This window comes from Leptinotarsa decemlineata, unplaced genomic scaffold, assembly GCF_025532065.1.
Source record: "Leptinotarsa decemlineata unplaced genomic scaffold, Ldec_3_MD MMD2_tig00000882_RagTag_RagTag, whole genome shotgun sequence".
Classification (NCBI taxonomy): domain Eukaryota; kingdom Metazoa; phylum Arthropoda; class Insecta; order Coleoptera; family Chrysomelidae; genus Leptinotarsa; species Leptinotarsa decemlineata.
In genome coordinates, this window is record NW_027412556.1 from 5,080,842 (window position 1) to 5,105,846 (window position 25,005).

Sequence of the window (25,005 nt, forward strand, 5' to 3'; positions counted from 1 at the left end):
AGCGGAAAGAGGAAAGAGGGGATAGGCGAAAGGTGAAAGCACCCGAATGACCTATAAATAGTCAGATCTCGGAGGAATAAGTCCAGTTATCACCCGAAGATGATTGTGGATACTAACAATCGAAACGTCGTGACGTAACTTGGTTTGGAATCTTTTAATTTTTATTCTTCATTTTTGTTAATATTTAATTTTCAGCTTCTATTAATATTTCAATTTTTGATTTTCTGGTTGTAGCTGGTATGTTATTTCCTTGTTATTTCAGTTTTTTGTTTTGATAAAATTGTTATTTTCGGTTAATCTTTTTATTTTTTTCAGGGATTTCAAATCAATTTATATTATATTAGACAATGGAAGTCCGAACTGATGAAATATGTATGGATTTATTGCACAAATCTCCGGAGATTTCTCGGATCCATCTACATCTGCTTTGGTCAGATGAAAATTAGAATATGCATCCATAATCAGGAATACATCTCATCAATTGTATACAGTGAAAGTTGAATTGGCACAACGTCGTTTCCTAAAACTCCTCTCCTATAGATCAGACAATATCTATCCACCAATTGGATTTCCCCATGTTGCATTGTTAGCTAGACATATGCTATGAATAGCTTGAGTTGCCGTCGTGATTGTCACTCCACGATTTTTCTTTTCAAACTGATTGATAATTCAATTATTGACCCACATATTCAACAAAAATTAATTTCAATGTACCTAGACCAACCTCTAGAGTGGTTAATCCTTTTCATCTACCAACACCACGTACAAATATTCTGAAACGTTCACCTCTGTATAATATGTGTTTCAAATGCATTTTTTACTGTTCCATCTCTGAGATTAGGACTTTTTACTCCAGCTAATTCTATATGTATTGTTTTACCTTATAACTTATTGTAATTGTATTGTATTGTGATTTGAATTATATCCCTGTTCTGTAGTTGGGTGTAACCTGTAGAAAAGTGTATAAATAAATAAAAAATAAATCATTTTTTTTAGAAGATTGAATCCGTATAGTGAACGTATGACTTGTTCAGAGTAATCTGAATGAAATTTCTCCAACTACACCCTAAGACAGAATTATTTTAACCATACCTGCATAATCACAATAATATCAAAGCGCAATTTTAGGCGTTTATGCTGCACAATTGCACCATTTTTATCATGTTTCCAAGTTGGTTGTTTATTACTTATTTCCGTGACATAGTCAAGTGTAGAATATCACTGTTATACCATTATAGCTCGTTTCGTTTTGACAATAACAAACGTGCAAAGTGTATGAGTATGCTAATTCATAAACGATTGAGCAAATATTCATAACCAATGCTTACATGAATTTCCTGCACATGACTTAGACCAGACATTCAAAGGGTCAAAATAGACGATAAGTTTGGCTGAGAATTTCGTAGGCTAACAGCTTTTCTTATAAAATTTGATTTTAGCTTTCAATATAGGTGCCTATGGGGCGATGCAACAATTATAGCAGTCATAAAATTTTTTGATATCATTTTTATAGTACAATTTGCCTTTAGCCTCAAAATAGGCCTCAGTTCCGATGCCTTCCTCTTCATTGGCGCGAATTTGCTATCGTTTCATTTGATAATAGGAACACTGAAACTCCTATTCTTTTCTCAGATCTGCCAGACTTTGGACAACTTTCCAGCAAAACTGTCACCGAAGTGCTCATGCTTGAAATGAAGATGTCTCCAAATGCCAAGACCTATCTTGTGTCTGGCTATCCAAGGAATATGCGCGATGTAGTAGAGTACTCAGAAAAGGTAGGAGCTCTAATAGTATTATTATTTCGAAATAAGTGCTTTTTTGATCAAGTTTAATCAAATTTAACGATTCATTTCCTACAAGGCTAATATAAGAAGCCAGAACGTCGATTCACATTTTCTGTTCAATTTATAACTGTTGCATATCATTTTCGCCAAATTTGTTCACAAAGAAATGCCAGAAATTTATTAGTTGTGAACTATTTGTGTTGTATAACGACGAATTTCCACCAAACGGATATATTTTTGAAAATAAAGTTTGTGAAGATCAAATCAAAGGTATAGTCTATAAAATATTGTCCATTTGTGGAAATTCGCCTCAATAGACTTCCAACCGTGAATAAATTTGGAAATAAAAACATTTCAATGTTGAACGACAGTAATACGCCCTCAATTTGATATATTTTTCTCTGCACATTCAATGCTATATATATATATATATATATATATATATATATATATATATATATATATATATATATATATATATATATATAAATATATATATACACCTCATTCTACAATTCCAAGTACCTGAATTTCAAGTACCTGATTTTTTACCTAAGTTTGTAATGAATTACATTACCTGTGCTTATGTTCCATTTTCCACACTTGAAAACATATTTAGTAACGGAGAGTTATTCAATTCTAATTGATCATTCAGTAAATCACCTGAATTACTCAATCTATTGATTTCTAAACAGTTTAGAAGATTGAGTTTCAAACTCTTCTCTTCTAAATGTTACACATCGTATTCATGATTGAACTCATATCCTTCTGCTAAAAGGTGGTTTGCAAATGTGGAATTGATCTTTCTATTCACAAAACTACTTCTATGCTCTTTAATTCTTTGGGGAAATGTTCTTCCTGTTTGGCCAATATACAGTTTTGGTCAAGAGCCACAAGTCAGCTTATAAACTCCTGATCTATCCGACACCGAAGTTTTGTCTTTATTGTTTTTAATAAATTTACTTAGATTATTATTCGTTCTGTAAGCTACGTTTACGCCTTCATTCGTCAAAAAATGGGCAATGGGCTGCTCTACTTCTATTGTTGGTCTTCAGGGCGGTAAATTTGGGGTATACAATGTTTTTTATATATTGGTTGAAAAACCATATGATTTGTGTCGTTAAAGCACACCGTAGAAATAGTTGGCCAAAAAGCCCGTAGGGGCTTTCTTAAGATATATGATGGAATCGGCCGATACTTGATGAAAATCCATAACTAACGTATTCTAAAAACACTTTATTGTGTGATTTTTACTGGTATGCTTCACATATTATTCAATATTCCACTGTCTGATAGGGATTTCCAGAAAGAGCTGAATTTGATAAAACAAATCGCGGTTAATAACGGTTATAAGGTAGATATTATAAACGCCATTCTTTCATAAACTACAAAAGCAAGCCATGGATCTGGTTCACCCATATTCAAGATGCGATAACGTCAGTTATAGGATTTTGGCATATTTGGGTGAACCAACCAGAAATATTTCCCGTTTTTTGATGAAAGAAGGCGTAAACGTAGCTTACAGAACGAATAATAATCTCAGTAAATTTATTAAAAACAATAAAGACAAAACTTTGGTGTCGGATAGATCAGGAGTATATAAGCTGACTTGTGGCTCTTGTCCAAAACTGTATATTGGCCAAACAGGAAGAACATTTTGCGAAAGATTTAAAGAGCATAGAAGTAGTTTTGTAGAGAGACCAATTCCACATTTGCAAACCACCTTTTAGCAGAAGGACGTGAGTTCAATCATCTGTTCAGTCTGTAATAGTTCCATCTTAGATTTTCAGTATGTCATAAGAAACTATTCCACAGAATCACTATACTTTGTATCTTGAACCAAGCAAGGCTCCATCAATCGTAGGTTTATCTGTGGTAATCGACTGTATCATGAGTTGGATATTCGTTGCAGTTCAATATAAATCTATGAACACCAAAAATACACTCTAACAAACATTGTAAAACATGTTGAGAATATTTTAAAGTACCTATTACTGCATTCCTATCATGCTCACCATAATTGTGTATATCTGTTTCAGATACAAATGGTTCAAGGTGTCATCTTGATATCGTGGAGACAGAAAGTTCTGGAAAAACAAATTGAATACGGTGCCAAATTAGGTCAAGTTGTTTTATCGTTAGCTCGTATGGAACTCAATAATTTTTACAAGAATGTCGTACCAGTTGCCGAATATTTCGACCAAAGCAATATGATGATATCGGTGAGTATTTCTTCACATTTTCACAAATGTACTTCGCGAAACACAACAAATCACCAGTCTCTCTGCGCGAACAAATAAGTTTTACGATGTCAGGCCTTCTTACAGGTCACTGTCATTTGAATCATCAAATGCAGAGACTTAGACTGTCGGAAGACAGTGTGTGTCGCCTCTGTCTGGAAAATGATGAAACTGCAGAGCATATACTTCGTGCCTGCCCCGCTGGGGACCGAATCAGGTTCTTTGAGTTCGGCAGATCCGTACTCTCACCATCTGACCTGGAAGACCACTCACCATACAAACTAATAGGCTTCGTTGAGAAGCTGGGTTTATTTGGCCGAGTGTGAATAGGTGTGAGTCACAATAAACCCTTATGGGTTGCGGCGGAGGGTCGAATAGATCCACTCACTTTAGACCTACCTACCTACCTACCGAACTGATAAAATGCACCACGAAACATTGTCAACTTCCTTCAAACAAATCATAAAAGACCTGTTATTTTTGAACGAATCTAGTATTTGTGTAGAAGGAGTTGGCGACCAATTAATTGTATTGTGTGTGTTCTAAATAAAGAGTATTGATTACAAAGCGCACCTTTTTTATGTAGGACCCAGAGAAGCGATAATATTATACAAGTTGAACCAGTATGTATTTTTTTCTGTCAACTCGTAAGTTTGATGGTTATTTGTTTATTCACTTTACTCCATCGTGACTGCGATATCGCGTGTTAACGAAAACTTCTAGTTCGTTTACAGGAAGCGTCTACATGATATGACAAACCCCTCCGGAAAACTCTTCATTGAACACGTTTAACGATTTGTTATTTGCTACAATTTGATTCAATATGAATTTACTTGAAATTTCAACAGCTTTGTGTGACTCGAACGATATATTCTGTCATGCAGGGGGTAAAGTTTCGGGTATGATTTCCATATCAGAATTAGTCCCCCTAGAAATAAAAATTGATGTGTCCTTTGAAATTTTCGATTACACGTCCGTTTCTGACTTACAGGGCGTCAATTTTTCTTTGGAACGCCCTATATAGTTCATTAAGCAGGAATTCTGATATACATATAGCCAATTTGAGAATTGACTCTTTAAACATTCCTAGGCAGCGTACTTCCAAATTTGGAGTATCTTTTTCTTATATTGCTCCTTGCTATCTGAATGAAATTTGGCGCTTTATATATCATAATATTCATTAATTCAGGGGAGAAATGAAATCACAGCTGCTCACTGCTCAATGCTAATTTAAGATATAATGTATGGTATTGAATTGACCAATAGAATGTTAACACAGGTCTGGAGAAAAAACTTTATAAAAAATTCTTTTGATTTCGTTAACCGATCTTCATGTGGTTTCTTTGCGCTGATTTCAAAAATGACATTTGTTTTTATCTATCACGTAATTTTTATTTTTATATTTTTAGGATATAAGCGCTTGAGTTCGTATATGGAGCTGAGTGAATCCGTTAAAATTATATATTTCTCTCCACCTGTCACATTGACATAGACCAGCGCACGGTAAATGGCATAGAGTTCTGCACTGAATATGCTGGTAGTTGGGGGAAATTTATATGATAATAGCAGGGGAGCCCACGATGCAAAATGGGGATTTACTCGAGCGTCATTGAGACATATTAGGTTGCAAAGCTTAGATGATGAGAAGAAAAAATGTTATATAATATATACCTTTTCATCGGTGTGGGAGGCGGCTATAGATTTTTAAATATGTAAAAAAATACTGTTGCATGGACATCCTCGAGCGCGTCAGATATTGATAGCATCAATGTCCTACGTATTTTTAATAATGTTGGTATGTTAATCTGATCGTTTGCATGATGTGGGTGGTTGTACGTAAGGGTTAAAAGTGAAAAGAAAAAAAATTAATTCAGCGCGTCAGATTTTCTAAGGGGGTGTTAAGGGCAACAAAAAAGCTCTCAATTCACCATTTTGAAATACACAAGCGTGTCAAATTAGGATATATATGGTTCATCTTAATGTTTTAGACGTGCTGTTTCATAATCTGACGATTATCTAGAGGGATTCACTTAATCTGACAAAAACAATATTTTTTTAAAATTTTTTTCATTTCATCGAACTGAATCAATTGAAAAGCTCAGGAAATAGCATGCAAATAAATGAGTTTATTTTTTTAAGTAGAATACTTGTATTTATTAGAAAATAATTTAAAAAAAAAAGCTCAAAAAAAATTAATTTTCTATAATCAATTGATTAATTAATGAAGAATAGAGAAATGAAACGTTCTATGTTTTTTATCACTTTTATTTGTAACTAACGTTACTGCAGTTCCGTCCTATAAGGACATTTCCAAACTTATATATTGTATAAGTTTGAAAATGTCTTTATATATTGTATGAGTTTGAAAATTTCCTTATAGGATGAAACGGCAGTGACGTTAGTTACAAATAAAAGTGGTAAAAAACATAGAAAGTTTAATTTTTCTTTTCTTCAATATCATTTCCTACCACGTAGTAACGGCTACATCCATCAATTGATTCATTAATTATCATCATCTTCATCATGAACGAGTCTCTATGATCAGCTGTGATGGCGTCATGGCAACAGAATTCAGAGTGGGGACAAAGTGAGAGAGTAATAGAGAAAACGTGAATAGAGAATAGAGGAATATAAATATAGGTATCACACAGCTGCACGCATTAAACTTTATTGACGAATTTTTGTTATTTCGGCTTGCGGAAATCGTCAGATTATAAATTTTTCGTTATCCTTGAATTATTTCCTTCAAATAAAAAAAAAATTGCTACACTCGAGAATGTCGAATTGACGTTATTTTTTTACAACTTTGCTGCCCTCCCCTTTCTTTACGTCACTCTCAAATTGTCAGATTACTGGAATATACACTTTTTAGCAGGTTATTAACTCACCCTACCTTAATCTGACGCGCTCGCCTCACAGGCGGCCTTATATAGGAGGCTCATATTTGATGGAGTTACTCAACCGGGTACAAGGTATCCCCCTGTATATTAATCTGCCGCGCTTTAGTAAATCCCGAAATCCCCGCTTGGGCTTCCCTATTATAACGATTCAGATGTTGTAACTATGACAGCTCCTACTCTTTCGTTGGTTTTTGAGGCATCCGTGTAGATTTCCGTATGATTAGGGTAGTTAGAAATAATTCGGTTGAGTTAGTTTTTGATGATCTGGCTATTAGTACTGTATTTGTCGTATTTAGTTAGGCTCAAGTCACAGTTCGGCGGTTTGACAGTCCAAGGAAAAGGTGGATTGAGGGTAAACAAATGATCGCGGATCCTCTGGTAGAAAGGTTTATAGATTCTTGTACAATTTGTGAAGAGATTTCTATATTTATCGCAGAATGTGTTACTGTGAGTGGGATTTGTTGGATTTGCACTTATTGTTGCTGCATATGCCAAACTGAGATTTCTCTAGAACGTCTGTTCTGGAGAGATGGCTCTCCCGATGCACGGTAGATGCTTTCAACTGGTGTTGTACAGAAAGCACCTAAAGATATTCGTAAGGCTTTGTTGTGAATAGTGTCGAGTAACTTGAGTGTTGTCTTCTTCGCCGAGTTGTATGCAATACATCCAAAGTCCATTTTAGATCTGATGAGTGTTCTGTAAACGTGCAGTATTGTTTGACCGTCAGATCCCCACTCTTTATGTGCTAACGTTTTCAACATATTCAGTCTTCTGTTACACGATTCGGCTAGGCTTTCAATGTGTGCATTCCAATTCAGTTTGTCATCAAATATCACACCCAGGAACTTTATGGTTTTGACATATTTAAGATTTTGGCCATATAGGTAGAGGGGTGGTATATTGGCCGTTTCTTTTTTAGAGAAGAGAATGCATTGTGTTTTTCCTGTTGAGAAAATGAATCCAGTTTCATTGGACCAATGCTCTAGGTTCGAGAGTGCTTCCTGAGACAATGATAATGAAGTGTCTAAATTTTTGTTTTTGCAGAAGAATACCAGGATATCCGTATGAAGACGTGCTTTCATTGGTGATTTATTTTATTTTAGAATGTCATTCATGGCGAAAAAGGAACAGAGTTGGGCTAATGACATATCCTTGTGGGGTACCATTTTCCAGTGTGTGACTGCTCGGGTGAGTTTCATTTGTTCTGACGCGAAAAGTTCTTACTTTCAGAAAGTTCTGGATGAAAGCGAAGTAGTGCCCTTTTTTCCATGAGTCTAGTATTCTCATTATACGGTATCGCCATGCAGTATCAAATGCTCTTTTATGTCAAAAAAGATGGCCAAACATTTCTGTTTTACTGCTAGTGCTTCATAAATATCGCTTTCCAAATCTAGAATATTGTCATTGGCAGATCGATGTTGTCTAAAACCGCTATGCTCGGGGATCAACAGATTACGGTGTTCAAGGGTCCAGAGCAGTCTTCTGTTGATGATCTTTTCTAGGATTTTTCACATCACACATGTGGGAGAGATCGGTCTATATGAGTTACGATAGATTTTTGATTTACGTGCTTTGAGGATGGGAACAATTATCGCCTCTAACCATGCTGATGGAAATTTGTGTTCTATCCATATTTCAACTGCTTCTTCATCACGTTTTTTTTCCAAGAATGTTCGTCATAATGGCCACCTTTTTCCATACTTCGGTCATACTCCATGAAGTCGTCTTATCATTCTTGGTTGTTATTTTCGATATTGCTCTGAGTTTTTCAAACTCAATTATATTTTCTGTAGTTTTGTATCGCTTACATTTGTTGAATGCTCTTGATTATCCATGTTTCTCGATTGCGTTATTCCAACTATGGGTGACATACGATAAAAGGTCGCCTGTTGATCTTCGTTTGCTCAAGATGTTGAAGCCTTCCAAATATTTAAGGATATAGTGGTTTACGACTTTCTCGATAATTTTTGATATCACTGATATCAAAGCCATTGGTCTATAGTTTTTTGGTAGATGTACGCTGTGGACATCTCAAAGAGGCTGTTAGCGACGAAAACATCAAAGAAGTCTACGAAATAGTTTTGGATGACCGCACAGTGAAGCTGATCGAGATAGCTGGAGCTCTAAAGATATCAAAGTAACGTGTTGGACATATCGTTGCATGAATATTTGGGTACGCGAAAGCTCTGTTCAGAGTGGATGCCACGTGACCAAAAACAACAACGATTTGATAATTCTGAAGTGTTCAAAGCTGTTCCACCATGAGAAACACAAATTTATGCATCGATATGTCACAGAGGATGAATGGACTGCACATGGTGAACCGATTCTAAGGCATGAAGAGACGCAACAGTCAGCTGGCAAGGTATCAGCATTTTGGGATGATATTCATCTTGAAAAGGAAAAAAACATCAATAGCGACTGTTACACAGTGTTATTGGAGCCTTTGAAGGACGGGATCGCGGAAAAACGACCCTATTCAAAATCAAAATGTTCTTTATTGACTATTCTCCATACAATTTTAAGGTATTTTTTTCACAACAAAAAAATACAAATATACAAAATGTACACAAGGGTTTCCCCTATGGAGTGGGACAGTGGGAAGGACTGAGATGGGTAGTGATTGGGGTAGAGGGAGTGGCAGGAAAAGATCCGATACATTTGCGCTCTCAAGAATTCCGCACGGAAGAGAAAAACGCCTCCACACAGTCCCCCGATGGGGCAGTGGGAGACGCCCCCGCTGGTGTTGGCGGTTGGCTCTCCACTCAAAAAACGCCTTACATCAGCCTCATCTTTTCCGCTTCCTGCCGAGGCTTACGCGGAAGTTGTCATTCTGTCGCGTTTCGGTACTTCTCAGAGAATCATTCGTCAGTTTGTTGGTAGCAGTTGTCAGAAACTCCCTGGAAAAAGTTCATTAAAAAATCAGGTAAGAGTATTTCTGCTATCACGTCATCATGTGTGCGTGAATACTCCTATCCAATTTTTCCATGAACTAAGCGCGATCGCATTCGCGCCGTTCACGGTATATCTCCAGTTCTTCATAGACTAGCCCGTGCTTACGGCGCTATCCATGACAGCTTCTAACTGCCGTGACGTCCCTCGTCAGCGGGCTCTTCGGTAGAAAGAACTTGAAGAATTTCTGAGCCAGTCTCCTGATATGGTCGGTGACTGACTCCACTTCTGCCAGATCTAACAGATTGTTCAATGAAATGTATCTGTCACTGTTAGTGCAAATACGGAGCACCTTATTCTGCATTCTTTCGAGTCTCATTAAAGGGGACTTCTTGAGACTGCAGAACACAGGACTCGCGTACAACATAGCCGGCCTAATTATTTGTTTATAAATAAGCAACTTGTTGTCAACACTGAGCTTAGAGTTCCGTGCAATGAGCGGATACGTGCGTTTTATCGCCGCACCAGCTCGTTGGATTGCCATACTCAAGTGTTCCTGGAAGTTCAGGGGCTTGTCCAGGATTACTCCCAGATATCTCGCACTCTTCCGCTCGTCAATGCACTTATCCTTAACTCGCAACTTCTTAAACGACCCTATTTGAAGAAAGAGAAAGTGCTGTTTCATCAAGACAATGTACCGTGTTACAAATTAATGAAAACAATGGAAAAATTGCAAGAATTGGGCTTCGAATGGCTTCCGCATCCACTGTATTATTCAGATATGTTCCACAGCGTCTTCTTTTTGTTCTCAGATCTGAAAACTGAGGCCTATTTTGAGGCTAAAGACAAACGTACTATGAGAATGATATCGAAAAATTGTATGACCGCTATCATCTCACTTTCGTGCCGGTAATTTATATGCATAACAAGCGGGAGTTCCGAAATAGATTCCAAAGAAGAGACACCGGCTATCTTCCCACGACCTAATCAATATCTGAGTTGACGGTAATTTTTCGTTAGTGGTATGTTGACAATTCTGGACAAGTATGGACACAATAAATATTTTTTCTTCAGACTCCCAAATTATTTTTTTTTGGGAACATACGGGGCCTGTTCAAAAAATAAGAGTTTTTCTCAAAAAACATTCATTTATTTATCGATTTCAATTTTGTCCCTTCGAAGTTGTCTTCACTCACTTTGTGAGTGAGTGGCGAATTCCAGTGGCGTACAAAATTCTGTTGATGCGCAGAGCGTCTCATTGGCATCCAACACACCACTTGGATTTGTTCCATACATTGGAATGCAATTTTGATCCATAATGATCCATTTGTGTAACAAAAACAGAAGATAGTACACTTATCAAATTGCTAAACAGGATACCACGATTATGCTGGAAATGTGACAACTGTTCGAGGAACTGCATTCTTATTGACCCGTCCGGCATACAAAATGTGGTGCATCTCATATGCATTGTAACTTTTGTAGTCTCGAGGTAAGGCGTAAATGTTATTCATTTTTTTTTTATTCAAGGTCACAAACAATCAAATAAACAATCAAAACCTGCTCCTAACTGTTACATATGTTGAATTTTTGGGTTTCTAGACGGTCACCTAGGAATAGTGTTACATTTTATCTCAACACTCCGCGTACAAATATAATGAAAAAATCTCCAATTTATACAATGTGCGATACCTCTTATTCTATTAGTCATGTCCTAGATATATTCAACTGCCAGATTATACAAATCAGAAGACATTTCTCAGATAAGTGACAGTTCTGTTTTTATTATTTTTTTCATATAGATTCACAAATTATACTATGTAAGTACATATTTGTAAATGCCACTGTTACTCCCTATTCTGCAATTGGGTTCATCCTGTAGAATAGTGTATGAAATAAATAAATAAATAATAAACTTGCGCCAGGGTTTCTCCATTTCCCGAAGCAGTTCTGATGAGCACTTTTTGGTATGTCTTTGAGCTCTCTTAGTGATTTGGTTCATATTACCTCGATCATCGCAGAAAACACAACGTAGAAATCAATAATACTGAACCCTCCTGAAGTATAGTGAAACACTTGTCGCGGTTTTGTGAACTATTAAGTGAAAATTTCAAAATGAACTGTTATTTGAATACGTTAACTCAAAGCTTTTGATAAAATTTTGAAATGTCCTTCTAAAATTTGAAAATACAAGGTGGTGTTCTAAAAATGTCTTCATCTGAGTCATCTGTTTAACGATCATTGCTGAATGCCTGGTTAATTTTTCGGTCTGTTTCGGCAGCGCTTTGTTGCAATTCAAATTCGTAGAGAAGAATTGGCCAAAAATCGCGCTTAACGACATCATCTAGTAATGAGCTGAAAAGAGAAAAATTCACATTAAAAAAATGAACACCATCATTGCATAAAGAACAACATTATACATTGATCAGAATACACGTATACCAAGACACAATAAATATTTATTGAAATATGTAGCTACAAAAACCAATAACAGTAGAATGAATATTTATTAAAATATGTAGTCAGAAAAGCACGTTTAAACGAATTAAACTTTCAAAACAACCAATAGAACCGGAATACCTATTAATTTGGAAACTAATTTCAGCTCATAACTTCTGGAAACTGAATAGAGGAAATTGAATATCCAGATGTTTGTGTTCCCAAAACAGTTGGTAAATAAGTAATCAATGCTGAATTGTTCATATTCTCCTTGAACTATAATCATCCAAAATGGTTTAAATTGATGTAGCGAAGGTAACTTTTTCATGTTCATGTACTAAGTTGTTGAGAACAGACATCGATCAGGATAACTGTGACAAACATATATTCATTGGCTGTTCGTTGAATAATTTTTTTATACTTTGAATTTACTTACATGATAAATATATTTTTGAGTATGCAAAGAAGTAACTTTCAGACACAAACTGAAAGAAAGTCCTCCTGAAACAGCTACTTTCATATAAACATTGAATTATACGAAAGAAAAAAAATTCTTTCAAAACAAATACTTCTATATGAATTATACAGAAGATACTTTTCCTTACTCAGTTTGTATTTCAAACATTCGTTGTGGAACAGAATCAGATATCATTCACATGAGTTCTACTTTGAATGAATGGTAACAAATTGCACTTACATGGAACACTGTCATCCTTACTGGTATACATCGATGTTTTGCAGTAAGGATGACAGTGTTCCATGTAAGTGCAATTTGTTACCATTCATTTAAAGTGGAACTCATGTGAATTATATCTGATTTTGTTCCACAACGAATGTTTGAAATACAAACTGAGTGAAGAAGAGTATCTTCTGTATAATTCAGTGTTCATATAGAAGTATTTGTTTTGAAAGAATTTTTTTTTCTTTCATGTAATTTGATGTTCATATGAAAGTAGATGTTTCAAGAGGACTTTCTTTCAGTTTGTGTCTAAAAGTTACTTCTTTGCATGATCTACACATCCATGTCTAGAGTTACTTATTTTCAAATTGATTTCTCCCATCCTTTCTTTGGAAGATTTTCTCATCTTTTTTGTATCGAGATGGAGTAGTAGAAAGCCGAAAACTTTCTTTCCCAAAAATTAATCACTCCTAAAAATATAACCCCTTCAATTTTTAGGTGTTCCACTCTGATTCTGAGAAAAATCCTATTCTGGAGCAAGATTTTTAGTATATCAAGTTGAATTTGTGGAGTTTCTATGTATCTTCTGTGTGAAGGAGATTTGAAGTTGAAGAAAAAGAATCGCTCTAGTTACTAATGAATTCAACTCTCAGCATTATTTTTAATTTTTCAGATAAATGGAGAACGGGCGCCAGCGGAAGTCTACGTGGATTTTCGGCGTGCTATCTTTCGAATTCTAGGATCGCAGGACAATCCTCCAGTATTTCGAAATGGAAAAATAGGGCCTGTATCTGATGACATCACAAACGAACTTCCAACAGTGGTGAGTATTTTCGCATTGAAAGTGTAATCTGAATACTTGTTTTGGGTTACCGATTCGGGTAAAATATTTATACTGATCAAAGTACTACTTGATGCAACAGCTGCAAACTGAAGATAAAAGAAAGGAAAGAACTTCACAATCAGACAATCAAGGATACACTGCTTGCCAATCCCAAAGGGTCTGGATCCTTCTGGTCGGTAGCTGAAGCTCGTGATGCACTGTTTGAAACCTTTGGTGTAGTACTGAATATAACTTGAGTTTTTTCACAACACCAAATCGTTATTTCAATACCCCGACACGTGTTTCGCTCACCAAGTGATCATTTTTAAGAGGAAGATCAAACTATTTGATCATATTGTCTTCAACCCTCTTTTTATTGTATATCAACGACTTATTGAAAAAAAAACAGGCTCCCAATATATTGCTCTGCTGATGACAGCACACTTGTCTCGTCATTCCATTTGGATTCCAGGACATCGGCTACGGAGGCACATCTTCACAGGCAGCAGGAGGTTGCATATCTTAATGAGGATCTAGAAGTGATTTCGAATTTGGGTGGAAGTAACCAGGTTCAATTCAATGCCCCAAAAACCCAGGCATCGGTTTTCTCCAAGAAGATAAATATCTCCGAACCGGATATAACAATGTCAGGTCAGAAAATTCCGCTTTCTGCTTCGATAAGTTTGTTGGGGGTTAAAATGAACACCGATACCTCTTGGCACAATCATGTCGCTGGAATTGTAAAGACTGCTTCTCAAGAGCTTGGAACACTGTTCCGAACCAGAAAACTGTACACATTTCAGCAACTTCTGATGCTTTATGAAGCTCAGATTAGACCTTCTAAGGAGTATTGTTCCCATGTATGGAGCTCTGACCCCAAACATACCCTGTAGTTGCTGGATTCCATCACGTGCAACCTTGATAGCCTGGAACATCGAAGAAAGGTGGAGATTCGTCTCTCTTCTCCGGATACTTTTACGGGAGGTGTTCAAGTGACTTGGCACATTTGATTCCACCTAGAGCAGTACATGTCAGAAATACGGGACGGAGTGTGGCTGCTCATCGTTTTGAGGTTCAACTCAGTACACCTCGAACTCCACTGTTCAATAACTCTTTTATCTGGAGAACTGCGTTCATGTGGAATGAACTTCCTGAGAATGTTTTTTCAAATATATTCAGTCTCCAGCGATTCAAATCCAATGTTAATGGCTACTTTCGCACAGGCACCGCTCTGAGATCGCCTCAAGGATTTTTCTGTAGTGCTTGTGTTTTGTTCTTGAAAAAATGAGTGTGATAATTGTTGCGCTGAATTATCTTTGTTCCAACGGAAATAAAACCAACACCCTGACCATCAAGTTCAATTATGAAAGTTTGACCCTGCATAAAATTCTTAGTTATATACATTGATGAGAAACTACGATTTGATGACCATATATATGGACATGAAGAAAAACCCAGCTTCAGGCTGCTGCGCAAAAGAGTTATCATCGAGGAACTCGGAATAACTTTTTTATAACCCCACCCCACCCGGCATCAAACCGAAGTTTATTTTGCCACAGAATTTTCGAATCAATCGAGTTACTACATTTTATATTAATATTTTAGATTTAATTGTGAATTTCAGAATTATGTTGTATATTTTTTCATTGAGTGTAGCTAAAAGCACTGTTATGTTGGTTGAAAACGAAACATTCGAGGAAAGCAAGTTATTTAAGAAATCCGCCCGGTACAGTTCGAAGTTGGGACATGTGAATAGGATGTGATTTATATCCGCTAAAGAAAAATTGTCACAAGAGCATAATCGATTCACATCAAGGCTTATTTTTGGCATGGGAATCACACGTTGAAAGGTAAGACCTCGTTACTCCGTAGCTCGCACAAGTTCCTCAACTTCTGAGAGTAGTCGTTCTTATGGGGGCGACAACTGATTAACAGAAAAACAGATTAAAAACAGATTTTTAACAGATTTTTTTAAGGGTTTTTCTGTAGTCAGCTAATGAGCTCAGTATTTGTCTTACAGTAGATTGCTGTTAGATACTACCTGGACTAAAAAGTCTCGGAAATAACACATAGAAAATAATAATAAAATAGATAGTATCCTCGACAGGAAGCTAACATGGAACTCTCACCTACAGAGAAGAGCAAAAAGAGCATATGTGGCTTATGAGCAGTGTCGGAGGACAGTGGGACGCGCATGGGGTCTTTCACCCCGTGTGGTCACCTGGATCTAAACTGCAATAATTAGACCTATGTTAACGTACGGAGCATAGAGACCGAAAGTTCTACAAGCAACGGCCATCCAAAAATTATATCGAATACAGCGACTGACTTGTTTAAACATCACAGGAGCCATGAGAACACCAACCGCGGCAATGGAATTAATTACTAGTCTGACCCTTCTGGACCTGTACGTTAAGGAGGTTGCGTTAATGGCCATGGTACGATTGCGCACGGCTAGTGTAAACCTCGAAGTAGGAATGGGTCAACTGAGGCTGGGCCTATGGCGGGAAGCGCTTACTGCGCAACCTCTGCTGCAGGCAACCAGTGATGCAATTGAACTCAGGTTTGTGTTTGATAAATCCTACAAAATAAAATTTGAACAGAACACAGAGTCAGATGCTACAAATGCAGTACGCATATATACAGACGGCTCAAAAACCAAAGAAGGCTCAGGATGTGGAGTGTACTCCAGATCATTGACCGTAAGGATTAAGTGAGGAATGGGAAGAATTACCAGCGTGGTCCAAACATAACTGGCTGGTATCTCAATCGCCACAAAAGAAATAACCAGGAAAGGAATTTCTGGAAAAAAACATAATAATCTGCACTGACAGCAGACAAGCCCTAGTAGCCTTGAATAGACAACGTATAACCTCAGGGCTAGTACTAGTGTCACCAAGATTTAGCCAAATTCTTGGTAGACGATAACATTATCACGAGGTGGGTTAAAGGGCACGACAGTAGTAAAGGTGATCGCATTGCCGATACTTTAGCCAAAGAAGCGGCTGGACTAAGAATTTTAGGACCCAGTGGCACCTACGGCCTGATGACTTTGACAATTGCGCAACCAGCCAAATGTTACACCCATGCTCAACCCTTAAAGAGATGGGATGAAATCTTGCCAGGAACACCTTGGGCGACCCTGGGAAGCTGGCGCCAAAGAAATATCTGGCGATGACCAGAAAAAATCTACGCTTAACAGTAGGATTTCTGACTGGCCACTGTCAACTAAGGAAACACCTTCATGATATGGGGCTAGTGGACACACCTCTATGCAAAATGTGTGAACAGGAAGAGGAGACTGTCAAGCATATCTTATGCGACTGCCCGGAGTTATCGTCAATAAGAGAGTGTGTATTCGGCGAGCCTTGGCCTACACCTGCCGATATACAGGAGATGTCTCCCAGTGACCTGTCTACCTTCCTGGAAAGGACAGGATGGACGATGACCTAGGAGGACAACTCCTCGGGAGGATGTACAATGGGTCACATGTGGCCTAAGTGCTGTGGGCTTGCACTCACCCTCCCTACTCTACAGATACAGAATAGTTAGTACTAACCTTCAAAAAAAAGCTGTTGACATTTTCATTATGTTCTACTAATGAGTTTGTGAGTTATTGCGTTGAGAGTGACACTTCTTTTGTTATTTTCAAAACTATGGATCAAAAACCATTTCGTGTTTCAATTTTACACTGCTTCTTGATGGGAAAAAATACTGTTCAAGCGAAGCAATGGCTTGAAGAGTGTTATAAAGACTTCGATCCATCAGAAACAATAATCAAACTGTGGTTTGCTGACTTCAAACGTGATCGTAGAGACACCGATGATGCAGAACGCAGTGGACTCCAAAATGAGGCAGTAACACCAGAAAACAAAAAAAAATCCACAAAATAATTTTCAATGATCGTTTTCCAAATTTTCCATGAAAAAGTTTACCACCGCCGGACTTAATAGACTGCTCTTTACATTAAATTCAATCAGGAAACGTAAATTTAGGAATCTTTGAATCTTTCATAAAGACCCTGAGTTCAAATGTGTTGTTATTCCTTATGAACTGAGATACACCAATAATTCGGATCAAATTTTCCAAAGCTGACATAAAATTAACTTCCAAAACTTGCTTGCTTGTTCACTTCAACAAGTGTAAGGTAGCCTTAAAGATAAGATAATGAAAATAAAAAAAAACTTCAATATACATATGAGATATGATGTAGGTGCCATGACAAAAATATATTGGTCAGACTGAACGATTCACTGAAACTCTTCTCAAAGAAAACGGTGTACATATCCGATTTCGGAGACCAACACACTTTGGAAAACTGTCATGGAATGAATGAAAATCTCCTAGAGACTTCGAGATACTGCTTATGTCAAAGATACACGAGGCGATACATGCAGCATGTATTTCGATATTAATGAAATCAAATCGAGTATTTTCAAACCTTCATTACAGACACAATATGAACTACCAATGATGGAATATCAATAGTTTTTATTGTTCCTGCTGTATTGTAGGGGTTAATATCTTTATGAACACATTTATCGATTGTAGATTTATGGTATACATGTCGATTTATGATAAAATTGCTCGAGTAAATATTAAATTCAAAGCACAAATGGAAAGACCTGACGGTCATTTTGTTCATTGAAATAATGAGTTAGTTTGATAGTTTCAAGAAATTCATATACATGTAGTTAATGAAAACGATCTGTTTTCAAAATTCATACTTCATCGTATATCTACATCGGATGAAGAATATAAATGACCAATGACAAATGAAAATTATATTGGATGATCGTGTTGGGATATGTTGAAAGGTGTATTGACATAATTCTAATTGTTTCTGTGGATGATTTATACCAACTGAAGTTTTTTACAATGTCATTCAATAGAGAGCTAGTGATTCTATAGAGAAAATGATAATACGAAAAAAAGACAATATACGACATTCATTGCGCAGAATTAAGCGCGTGCTCATTATAGCCAATATTTTTCAGCAAAAAATTGATATAGATTATACTTAATTTAGCCATTTTCATTATGTTAGGTTAGGTTACCGGTCAATTGAGGTGACATTGCCGAATTTTAAAATTTTAGTTGATAATGTTCACATAACCCATTTTATGATATCCTAAATAAAATTTGTACCTTCGGAAGATGGTTTGTAGTCACCTCGTGAAGTGGGGTCACTTTGTTTTACTAACTATTATATTACAGTAATTGTATAACAAAGCTACAAATGGAAGATGGGCAAAGCCACTTCCTCAGGTTGTTACAAAAGCCACAGTAAAGACAAAAATTGCTCAAAAAATCGAATTTCAATCTCAAAATACAAAAAAAATGGAAATATTGGACAAACAATGCTTGAAAGTTTTGCAAAATGGAAACAAAAAGGATGAATTATGAAATCAAAGAACAGTTCATTAAGAATAAGAGCCAAAAAGAAGTCTATCGAGAACTATGTGCAAAAATATTTCTCCAAGTCGTCCTCAAAGTAAAAAAACTTGTCTCTTTTCAGTGGGCGGAGTAGGCTTCAGAACAATACCTTAGATATTCTAAGAATATTATAAGATATTCCAAGAATATTGCCAAGGAATATTCTTAAAATATATCAAAGGTTCGCCAGGAGCACTTCCAGGGAATATTCTCCAGAAGATATATATATATCCATGGCATATTCATGGCATAATACAATATCCTTAAATGTATATTCATGAAATATACCTGGAATATCTATTGCTATGTGGGATGATTAATTAAGAAGTTAAGCATTCTCTTTTTACCCAGTTCTTCAATCATTTTTGAGATTGTCGGAAGCAACGACATAGGCTGGAAATTTTCGTGTACAAGTTCCAAAAGTAAAAAAATCCTAGGTTTTCCCTACTCACAACACCTTCGTTTCTACTTAGGTTATGAAATCAAAACTTCACGTCTGTTTCAGCCCGTTCAACCTCCCCAACTAGCAACAGAACTTGCAGACTTGGAACGTCCGGTGATTTCTCCTCCCAGGCCCCAGACACAGATCATATCTGTCAACCCCAACCCGCCCACCTTCAACTCACCCACGAAAGCCACCTACCCTCCAGTCCTCTGGGTGATTGGAGGACCCGGAAGCAACAAGGCTGCGCTTTGCGCATCTGCGGCTGCAGAAACTGGATGGCACCACATCAGCCTCGGTAAAATTCTGAGAGCAGCTGCGGAACCGCCTAATCCGAGGTACAACCGGGAAGTGGCGCAGCTGAAAGAGCAAATCAGCAACGGGGAATTGGTTCCTCAGGACGTTGTGATGAGATTTGTGGAAAAACATGTGACTGAAAATATTGGTAAGAAAGGGATCATTCTGGACGGGTTTCCGAGAGACATGGCTCAAGTTTCCGAATTTGAACTTAGGGTGAGTATTGATTCGAGGATGATAATCGCACCACTTGGGTAAAAATGGTATGACGGTGAACTCGACTTTGTTACTTGAACGATTAGTGTTTGAGCTAATAAACAAATTTCGCGTGGGAATGTAATGACTGATTTTTTTGTTGGTATCTTTTTGGCAACACTGTTGCCACATGGTTGACACATGGTTGAATTATAGACCAAACTTGTTCAGTTTGGTCTATAATTCAACCATGAATCGACTTACGAATGAACAACGCTTGCAAATTATTGAATTTTATTATTGAAATTCATGCTCGGTGAAGAAAGTACATCGTGCACTTCTTTCAATTTATGGGCAGTTTCGTCGGCCTACTGAGAGAGCTATTCGGAAGCTTGTTACTGAATTTCGAACCCAGTTTACATTATTGGACATTAAACCACCAACACGCCTACGAAGAGTGAGGACCGAAGAAAATATTGCGGCTGTATCCGCCAGTGTTTGTGATGACCGTGAAACGTCGATTCGCCGCCGTTCGCAGCAATTGAGCCTCTGTTTCTCTACTACGTGGAAAATTTTGCGAAAGGATTTGGGTGTAAAACCTTATAAGATACAAGTGGTGCAACGTCTAACAACGTCCACAACGTCTAACAATGGGCGCTGGCAAAGTTGGAGGAAGATCGACGAGGCTCATTTCTGGTTGAATGGATACGTTAACAAGCGAAATTGTCTCATCTGGAGTGAAGACCAGCCACAAACATTGCAAAAGCTACCGATGCATCCCGAAAAGTCACTGTTTGTTGTGGATTATGGGTCGATGGCATCCTTGGGCCGTACTTTTTCAAAGACGACAATGGCCAGAACGTTAATGTGAATGGAGAGCGCTACCGTGTGATGACGACTTTTTGTTGCCCAAAATAGAAGAATTGGACATGTGGTTTCAACAAGACGGAGCCACATGCCACACGGCACGCGTATGGGCCACCTGAAGCGGAGCCACGGACAACATTTGCATGAAATCATCTTCAAATATTGAATTATATTGATCGTTCTATTGATTCCAATAAAGATTTCATCAATTATTTCAATTTTTTTTCTGTTGTTTTGAAAATCAAATCCTATGCCTCTTAATAAATCACCCCATACTAGACAAAAATATTCGTATGCACTTTTAAAATAGATGGCGGAATTTTATATCGGCATGACATTTCATTATCAGTTTGCAAGAACTCCTACATTTCAAAATATAGAAAACAATGCATAGTCCAGTCAATTTAGACATTCGAAGCTACCTAAATTCTCACCAAGCTGAAAATCAGTAAGATTGTTCAGAATATGATTGAAAATAAAATTTGAAAGTTCTTCATCTTTCCCCTGTATGGAAAAAATGTTATTCAAGGTCAAAGGTCCAAAAAATTAGTTTTTCGCGATTTTCAAGATTTAACGACTCAAAAAGTTCTAAAAGTTGTAATCGTCATAAAATGCACACGTTTCCAAGCCACCTATGAGGTAGTGTACCTACTTGGCGCGGTTTGTTTAACATGATTTCCCTAGTAGGCTCATTCCACGGGTTAGTTTTGATCCGGTTCAATTTGAAACTATTGCAAAATAATGGATATTAACAGAGATTCAAAAGATGAAAGCAACTTAAGATAAAAAAAAGTGGTGAAATTTAATCGTCTGAATCTTAACTTTTAAATTCTTCTTCCTGTTCTTCTTCTTGATCTTCTTGTTCTTGTTCGTCTTGTTCTTCTTTTTCTTCTTCTTGTTCTCCTTGTTCTCCTTCATCTTCATCCTGAGTACATATAAACTGCGTTAATAGCGATGAATCGCATGTCGCCTCGTTGGAATCAAACGGATCCTCCACTGTTGGTGATTCAATATTAGAGCACGATCCGCCTTAACAATGTGTACATGCCAGAGAACAAAACAGTCAGGCTATTTTGCAACCACGTTTAGCACTACACCCCTTTTTTGCAGTTGCAAAAAAGTTTTTCCGGCGCAGGTGGAAGTAAAGTTGGGACTGGGTCTAATGAATTGCTGACCAACTTCCAACCCCAGTCTGTAGGATCTAGCTGATAACCAAGCCACAAATCGCGAAAAACAAATTTTTTTGACCTTTGACCTTGAATACATTTTTTCCATAAAGGGGGAAGATGGGGAACTTTCAAATTTTATTTTTATTCAAATTTTAAACAATCTTTCTGATTTTAAGCTTGGTGGGAATTTAGGTATTTTTAATCTTCCTCTTTGAAGATGATCACTTGGTGATCGAAACACGTGTCGAGGTGTTAAAAATAACGATTTGGTGCTGGGAAAAAACTCCAGTAATATTCTTTACTCTTATTGTTTGATCTAATTTGACCGGACTGTGAAATAGTCTTTGGGAAGTCATGACGTGTTGATAGAAAAATCGGAGATTGCAGAAGAAACTATTTAAGAGAAATAAAGAAAGCCAGAACGCTGGGTAAATTTATTTTTTACATGGATGAAACATGGGTCATATCATCTCGAAAGTTTGGCAAGACCAGAATATCAAAATCCTAAAGTGTTTCTCTCAGAACAGTCACACTTTCCTACTTCTTGGAAATGACTTTAAAGTCGAAGCTGAAACGTCATACAATGCAAAACTTTTAACGCGGTTCAACCCGAAATTCAGATATTCAAATTCCTAATCGCGGAAACGTATTCTATTTGCATACTTATCCGATGATGTTGTTTCGAAGACTTTATACATCTTCATTATAATACCTACAATCAAATTGATATTATCAGTGTTAATAATAACAACATCAAATTGATTTACCTACATCAAAAGATGAATTGTAATGTTTTCATTTAAATAGGTTGGGTGTTAGGTACGTGTTAGGAATCACACGTTAAAAGGTAAGACCTCGTTAGTCCTTAGCTCACACAAGTTTATCAACTTCTGAGAGTTGTCGTTCGTATAGGGGCGACAGCTGATTAACAGAAAAACAGATTTCAAACAGATGATACATATTTATTTTTACATGCTGAATTTCATAAATTCAAGTTGCTGACAAATCAGATTTTTTTTTCAGAAAGCTACTTTATCAAATGCAATAATTTTAGCCTCCGGTACATTTGTATTTATTTTTAAATTTAATATTCTGATTATTTTATAGATCTGCCGAAGAGAACAATCCTAAATGAAAAACTATTTCAAACATAAATTGTCCTTCTCGAAATGGAACATTCTAACAAAATTAGTTATCACGATATTCCATTTACCTTCGCATCATATAAAATATATCATTAGAAAATTTATATATTAACCGTCGGCCGCCTTTTTTGATGTCTTTCGTAGCAACTCACTATTATAATGGCTCGTTAGCGGGGTCTTCAAGGGGCATAGGGGGTGTAAATATCCCAGTCACTTTGTGGATGAACTGTTAGTACACTTGCTTGATGTACTGGCATGACTACATTCTTCAAATTCTGTCACAATGTGATTCAACAATAACTCGGTAAGCAAAACGCCCATTGAGAGACAGTGCTTCAGTTCTAGTGTTTTTTCTTCATATTCTTCATGATAATCTCAAAACACGCAGGAAAAATTTGGTATTAATAAAACAAAACGGTGTTTTTTCTTTTTCAGTCTCATTCTGAGTGAATTTCAATTTCTTATAAAAAACCCAATCAATAACCAAACGGTATCGACCTTGCCCTAATACATTATGTCAATAATAACACAGAACAGAACTATTCTTTTGATATTTTAATGATATGGTGTAAATTCCCGTGAACATAAAATATTGAGTTGATGTCATAATTGTACGGCTTGTAGACTTCTAGAACTTGAACAATTCTCAAATCAGTCGTTAAATTTCTTTAAAATATTCATATGCTCCTCAAGGTTATTACAATGGCAATATCGACTAGAAAACAATTTACACAAATGGGTTGTGACAAATGATAGACGAACGATTCCTTCCAATGTATGAGAAATGTATGAGAATGGAAGGACAAATGGATATCTGAGTGATACAAATATAGGGAATTAGTTTTTTAGCTGATCGCGCAAACATATCGGGCACATTGCATCAATTCAACCAGAATATATTGATGATTCGAACTTAGTGGGACTGATGTGACCCAAGTTAAAAAAAATGTTAGTAGAACCGATCGGATTGTCCTCAAAAGAAAAATGTTCAAACTATTTCGGAAAGAGCAAATGATTACAAAAGAATCTTGAATAACACAAATTCACTCATTACCAAGACTGTTTGATGGGGGGGATGAAAAGAGTAATAGTCCTGAAACAATTTCCGCCAAATCCTTCGAGACAGATTCACAGATGCATCGTAAAACAATAACGATCCTTCCATCACTTTCACAATGGAGAAGGAAGTCCTCAACGAATTGCCATTCTTAGACGTTTTGGTGAAGAGAACCGACACTAAATGGGAAACATCTGTATGACGAAAACTCACTCATACGGGACAGTATATGATCCAGGAATCCAACCACCGTCAATTGACTAAGAGAGGAAACATCAAGACTCTACTGGACCGTGCTTTTGGGCTCTGTAACACAAAGAAAGGTCTCGAAAAGAAACTAGGCATGATCAAAAATTACCTTCAACGGAATGGTTACTCCAAAGTGATGGTAGAACAGTCTTTAGCTAGAAGACAGCAAGAGCTCCACAAGGAAGAGAAACCGCCACAACCAGTTCTTGTACTTCCCTACATCGGAGGATTATCGGAAAGGATAAGAAGGATTGGGCCCAAGTATAAAATCAGGACCTGCTTCAGATCTGGAAACACTATCCGTAGAAGCCTCACAAAAACCAGGCCACCAAACGCGGACTGCGATTCCAAGAATTGCGAGTGCGGAGAATCATACATCGGTGAAACTAAG

General features: G+C 36.9%; 1 protein-coding gene across 1 annotated transcript in view; it reads left to right on the top strand.

Annotated features, from left to right (window-relative positions):
- The window catches only part of LOC111514446 (adenylate kinase isoenzyme 5), a 64,495-nt gene that overhangs the window by 28,070 nt on the left and 11,420 nt on the right, over positions 1 to 25,005 (top strand). Inside the window, exons 4-7 of the mRNA XM_074174871.1 lie at positions 1,633 to 1,775; positions 3,824 to 4,006; positions 13,608 to 13,757; positions 19,699 to 20,148. Coding sequence (XP_074030972.1) covers positions 1,633 to 1,775; positions 3,824 to 4,006; positions 13,608 to 13,757; positions 19,699 to 20,148 — 926 coding nt within the window. The remainder of the gene's footprint in view (positions 1 to 1,632; positions 1,776 to 3,823; positions 4,007 to 13,607; positions 13,758 to 19,698; positions 20,149 to 25,005) is intronic.